Here is a 6,791-nt window from a genome sequence, read left to right as displayed (position 1 = left end):
GGAAGGAAGGAAGGAAGGAAGGAAGGAAGGAAGGAAGGAAAAGACCTCCTAATCCAGGGGTGTCAAACCCAATTTCATGGAGGGCCACATCAGGGTTGCGTTTGAACAGGGGCCCGGGTGTGTGTGTGGCCAGCTCAGAGTCATTCGTGTTGAGGGCCTCTCTGGTGGGTTGCTAGCAAAATGGACTCCCAAAATCCGTTTTCTGCTGCAATGGCGCCTGCAACCTTCTGCCCGTGAAAACGGAGCTCGGGAAAGCCCCCCCCCGCGCAGCCCTCCCCCCCCCAGCTCCATTTTGCTGGCAGAGGCCCCTGGGGAAGGGTCCTTCGCTGTTTCCAGTGTGGCCCCAAGGGCCAGATCTAAGCACCCAGCTGACTGCCCAGGGCCCTGCCCTAAATCTATAAGTTGTCCTCAACTTACAACCATCCAGTTAGTGAACCTCTGTAGTTCTGAAAAGAGAGGGTTATAACTGGTCCTCACACTTATGACCTTTTCAGCCTCTTGCAGGATCACAGGATCGAAATTTGTGACCTTCCCGATTCGGCTTCTGACAAGCAAAGTCCACCGTAAAAGCTGGTTTCACTTAATGACCACGTGATTCGCTTAACAGCGGTTAGACTGACTCGGTTAAGAACCACCTTGCTTAGCAATGGAAATCCCGCTCCCGGCTGTGGTTGTGAACTGAGGACTAAGGGAAAATCCCACGATTAATGGGGTTCCCCAGCACCTCTGAACAAACCAGATTCCAAAACTCCCAATTTCTGACCTCCGAACCCATCCCAAACCTTAGTTCCCACCCCATTGTCCCCCTCACCCGTAAAAAAAAAAAATAATGGTTGTGATTGCCGAATTGTGGATCTGGTGGAAAATTTGGGAGTTGTGTTGTAGCCACCAGAAGTCTTAATGAGTTTGAGTTTCCGGGTAAGGCGACGGACGGGCGTGCACAAACAATGTTAAAATGGAAAAACCAGCAGAGTAGAAGGTGAGAGGGGATGGAAGAAGAGATCCTTGTTTGTTTAAAAAAGCCGAGTTTAATAATAGCCCCGGAGAGAGAGAGAGAGAGACACAGACCAGAGCCATCTCGAAGAGAGAGAAATCAGGGTTTGTTTTTACGAGCTGTCCAGATAAGTTTGGAAGGGAACGGAGTCCCATCTGGGACGCAAAATTCACAGCCATCTCTTTTCCGTTTAAAAAGTTAGCCATCAAACCTCGTTTCCTGCACCCGAAAAACCATCCAGTGGGGGGAAAATAGATTTGCTTAATGACCCCCCAAAGGGGATGTTGTCCTGCTCCTGGCAAGGATCTAATGTTCTTTTGCAAACCCCCCCCCGCCAAGTTTTAACCCTAACGCTAACCCTGACCAATGTACGATCATGGTTTGCGCCTCGAGAAAGTTCTTGAAACCTTCCTTGGCTTTTAACAATCCTTCTCTGACTCGAGAGCTTATCGGGCTTCAACAGTCTAGCTTTAATAATAGTATTATTAAATAGTTATTAGTTATTAATTAGCTGTTGATTGTTATCAATAAAAATAATTCATTAATTGGTAATTATTGTTTATTTTACCCTCCCTCCACATTGCTCAGAGCTATCTAACGTGTTTCCCCGAAAATAAGGCAGGGTCTTATTTTCTTTTGACCCCTGAATTAAGTGCTTGGCCTTATTTTGGGGGGAGGTCTTATTATTTTTGAGGTACAGGAGACGGCGAGTGTGGTCACTTCGTGGCCGCTACTGTGTGGCTGTATTTTCGGGGAGGGCTTATTTTAGCGCATGTGCTCAAAAAAGCCTGATTGGGCCTTATTATCTGGGGAGGTCTTATTTTTTTGGGGGGGAACAGGGTATTTTTAAAATAAAGGGTTCAGTAGAGCAGGAATGTTTGTAGGAAATGTTCAAAAAAAATAACTTAAAACGACAGGCAAAAACCGAGCATTTTCCGGTTCTATGCATAATCCTCTGGTTATTGGAGCTACCATTTTGACTTTTTTGACCCGCACTGTATACACACCCTGGTTTAGAGGCAGGAAGGAATTAAGGGCACATCCTCCGAGGATGCACAGATAGTCCTCGGCTTACGACCGTCCATTTAGTGACCATTCAAAGTTACAACAACACTGAAAAAAAGGGATTCGGGACTGTTTTTTCGCACTTTGCAACATTCCCGTAATCACGGGATCAAAATCCAGGTGCTTAGCAACTGGTTCATACTTATGACGGTTGCAGTGTCCCCGTTTGCGACCTTCTGACAAGGAAACTCAACGAGGAAGCCAGATTCACTTAACAACGGTGTTACTAACGGAACAAACTCAGTGATTCGCTTAACCGCTAACGGACAAGAAAGGCCGTAAAACGCGGCAAGGCTCACTTAACAACCACCACCCTTATTGTGGTCGTAAGTCGAGGGCTACCTGTAGAAAAACAGGAGTTCAAATTGGGCCACGAGATTCCCCCTTTGTAGGAATTATTCATCTGTATATTTATTTCCCCCTAACAGAATAAAATTTATATATATATATGTATGTATGTATATGTGTGTGTGTGTGTGTGTGTGTGTGTGTGTGTGTGTGTATGTATGTATGTATGTGTGTATATATATACACACACACACACACACACACACACACACACATATTCCAAAATTTAAGGAAACCCACCAATGTCGGTTGGAAAAACGTGGATTATTATTTTATTTTCTTACCTTGCTGTTCTGGATCAACCGTATGATGTGCTCGAAGCAATTGTTACTCAGGAAAGTGGCTTGTAAGACTGGACGATCGTCGGAATCCAACATTTCTGGAATGGCATCTGAAGAGAGAAAAGACAGATCGCATCCAGACAACAACAACAACATCGCACAGGGTGAGTCCTCGACTTACGACCGGTGGCTTTGGGCACTGTTTGAAGCTACAACGGGCTCCTCAAAAGCTACTTGACTTACCACCATGCATTTAGCGACGGTTTAAAGTTACAGCAGCACTGGAAAAAAACCACGATTAATGGCCGTTTTTCATACATACGACCTTTGCACACACACACCCCATGGTCACCTGATCACAATTTGGGAACTGACTCACATTTATGACGGATGCAGCGTCCCAGGGGGGAAGCTCACATGATGCTCCTTTGAGACCTTCTGACAAGCAAAGTCAATTGGGGAAACCAGGTTCCCTTAACAAGCATGGGACTCACTTAACCACTGCAGAGATTCACTTAACAACTGTGGCAAGAAAGGTCACAATAAGGGGCAACCCTCGCTTGAAAGCTGCCTCGATTAGCGCCTAACTTATAAATTTGTTGGATTGTGAGCCGCCCTGAGTCCCCTTCGGGGGAAAAGGGCAGCATATAAATATAATAAAATCAAATCAAAATCAAATTATTTATTTATTGGAAGTCAATTTGTGACTGAAACTGTGAAAATTCGTAACCGAGACAACTGTCTCAGCTACGGATTTTCACAGTTTCAGCCACAAATTGGCTTCTAATAAATAAATAAAAGAAATAAACTGTGCAGGGTCCTTGGTGCTCTCTGAGCTTGGTGATTTTCTTGCAGACGTTTCGTCACCCAACTAGGGAACATCATCAGTGCTGGAAGGGAGTAGGGTTTGCTGTCTGTTTCTATACCGTTCATTCTACACTGATGATGTTCCCTAGTTGGGTCATGAAACGTCTGCAAGGAAACCACCAAGCTCAGTGAACACCAAGGACCCCCCAGTTGTTCTCCTCCTCTCCACACACACCTCACTCCCATCTAGCCCTGATGATGTCCCCCACTTGGGTCATGAAACGTCTGCAAGAAAATCATCAAGCTCAGATACACAGGATCCAACACTCCTCCTTCTCCCTTTCTTCTTTCCTCCTCCTCCTCCTCCTCCTCTCCCCTCCCTCCCTCCCTCCCTCCCTCCCTCCCTCCCTCCCTCCCTTCCTTCCTTCCTTCCTTCATTTCTTGAGGATGTTCCTTAGTTGGGTCATGAAACATCTGCAAGAAAACCACCCAGCTCAGAGAGCACTAAGGACTCAATGGTTCAGTCATACAAACCTTCTTTTCCAACCCCACGGACCATCTCGGTTCGTAACACCTTGGCTGGTGGTCTCGTAGGCCAAGTAGAGACCCTTCTCTTCCAGCCAAGGAGACCCGCGGCCTCTCCCCCCCCCCTTACCCAGCATGTTCACCCGCAGTGCGATCAGCTTCTCCTCCCAGTGAGGGCCAGGTGACCCTTCCAACGAGGCAAACGGTTGGTCGGCATTTAGGACTTTGAAGAAGCTGTCCAAGATGGCTCGTATCTCTACGGCCCGCTGGCTGGGGCTGCTGGCGTGGAGGACGTGCACCATGGACACCACGCTCTTGAGGGTCAACTGCAGCAACTGGGGGTCCTTGGTGGGCCCGCTGGCCGGGAGGCACCACCTCCTGAGGACCAGCATGAGGACCTCGACCGACGACGGGGAGATCATCTGGAGGGCGTTTTGCTACGAAGGAGGAGAAGGAAATCAGTTATGAGCCGCGGTGGCGCAATGGTTAGAATGAGGTACTGCAGGCTACTTCTGCTGCCTGCCGGCTGCTTCAATTTGGCACATCGAATCTCTCCAGGCTCCAGGTTGACTCAGCCTTCTGTCCTTCCAAGGGGGCTAAAATGAGGATTTTGGGGGTCATACGCTCTTTAAACTGCTTAGAGAGGGCTGTAAAGCACTATGAAGGGGTACATGTCTAAGTGCTATTGCTATCCATCTATCTACTTCTCTTATCTATCTATCTATCTATCTATCTATCTATCTATCTATCTATCTATCTATCTATCTATCTATCTATCATCTATGTCTATATTCTCTCTCTACGTACCTATCTCTATTCTCTCTCTCTCTATTCTATCTATCATCTATCTATCTATCTATCTATCTATCCATCCATCCATCCATCCATCCATCCATCCATCCATCCATCCATCCATGTCTGTATTCTCTCTCTACCTACCTATCGATTCTCTCTCCCTATTTGTTCTATCTATCTATCTATCTATCTATCTATCTATCTATCTATCTATCTATGTCTATCTATCTATCTATCTATCTATCTATCTATCTATCTATCTATCTATCATCTATCTATGTCTATATTCTCTCTCTACCTACCTATCTCTATTCTCTCTCTCTCTATTCTATCTATCTATCTATCTATCTATCTATCTATCTATCTATCTATCTCTCTCTCTCTCTATCTATCTATCTATCTATCCATCCATCCATCCATCCATCCATCCATCCATCCATCCATCCATCCATCCATGTCTGTATTCTCTCTCTACCTACCTATCGATTCTCTCTCCCTATTCGTTCTATCATCTATCTATCTATCTATCTATCTATCTATCTATCTATCTATCATCTATCTATCTATCTATCTATCTATCTATCTATCTATCTATCTATCTATGTCTATCTATCTATCTATCTATCTATCTATCTATATCTATCTATCTATCTATCTATCTATCTATCTATCTATCTATCTATCTATTTATCTATCTATCTATGTCTATATTCTCTCTCTACCTACCTATCTCTATTCTCTCTCTCTCTATTCTATCTATCTATCTATCATCTATCTATCTATCTATCTATCTATCTATCTATCTATCTATCTATCTATCTATCTATCTATCCATCCATCCATCCATCCATCCATCCATGTCTGTATTCTCTCTCTACCTACCTATCGATTCTCTCTCCCTATTCGTTCTATCATCTATCTATCTATCTATCTATCTATCTATCTATCTATCTATTTATCTATCTATCTATCTATCTATCTATCTATCTATCTTCTATCTATCTATCTATCTATCTATCTATCTATCTATCTATCTATCTATCTATCTATCATCTATCTATCTATCTATCTATCCACTTCATCCACCTACCTACCTACCTACCTACCTACCTACCTACCTACCTACCTACCTACCTACCTACCTACCTATCATCCTTCTGTATCTATCATCTATCTATCTATCTATCTATCTATCTATCTATCTATCTATCTATCTATCTATCTATCTATCTATCTATCCATCCATCCATCCATCCATCCATCCATCCATCCATCCATCCATCCATCCATCCATCCATCCTATTTGTCAATCTTTATGCATCTATTTCCATCTGTCTGTCTCTCTATCTATGTATCATCTATCATCTATCTAGCTGTGGTGGTGCAGTGGTTAGAGTGCGGTACTGCAGGCTATTTCTGCTGACTGCTGGCTGCCTTCAATTTGGCAGTTCGAATCTCACCAGGCTCAAAGGTTGACTCAGCCTTCCATCCTTCCATGGTGGCTAAAATGGGGACACAGATTGTTGGGGGGGGGGCAAGAGGCTGACTCTGTAAACTGCTTAGAGGGGGACGAAGAGCACTGTGAAGTGCTATATAAGTCTAAGTGCTATTGCCCTCCCTTCCTTCCTTCCTCCCTCCCTCCCTTTCATGGTGTACAGTGGTTAGAATGCAGTATTGCAGGCTACTTCTGCCGACTGCCAACAGTTCGAGTCTCACCAGACTGAAGCTTGACTCAGCCTCCCATCCTTCCGAGGTGGGTAAAATGAGGACCCAGATTGTTGGGGCAAAGAGGCTGACTCTGTGAACCGCTTAGAGAGGGCTGTAGAAGCACTATGAAGCGGTGTTGTGGCCCAGCAGGATCCGGTTGATCTGCTGATGGACGCGGATAGCGAGGAACCCTATGAGTCTGCCCTGGATGACGTGGAGGACCCTGGGCAGGGTTCAGACTCAGAGCAGGGACCAGAGAGGCTGGTTGG

General features: G+C 45.0%; 1 protein-coding gene across 1 annotated transcript in view; it reads right to left on the bottom strand.

The window, feature by feature from the left end:
• The window catches only part of NBEAL2 (neurobeachin like 2), a gene marked incomplete in the record, with an annotated part of 184,090 nt that overhangs the window by 97,947 nt on the left and 79,352 nt on the right, over positions 1-6,791 (bottom strand). Inside the window, 2 exon segments of the mRNA XM_087712408.1 lie at positions 2,692-2,798; positions 4,151-4,457. Coding sequence (XP_087568534.1) covers positions 2,692-2,798; positions 4,151-4,457 — 414 coding nt within the window.

The sequence above is a fragment of the Thamnophis sirtalis genome, unplaced genomic scaffold (assembly GCF_051295495.1).
Source record: "Thamnophis sirtalis isolate CommonGarterSnake01/CBP01778 unplaced genomic scaffold, rThaSir2_p1.2 scaffold_4, whole genome shotgun sequence".
Classification (NCBI taxonomy): domain Eukaryota; kingdom Metazoa; phylum Chordata; class Lepidosauria; order Squamata; family Natricidae; genus Thamnophis; species Thamnophis sirtalis.
Note: the sequence above shows the minus strand (reverse complement) of the source record. Positions and strands in the feature narration are given on the sequence as shown.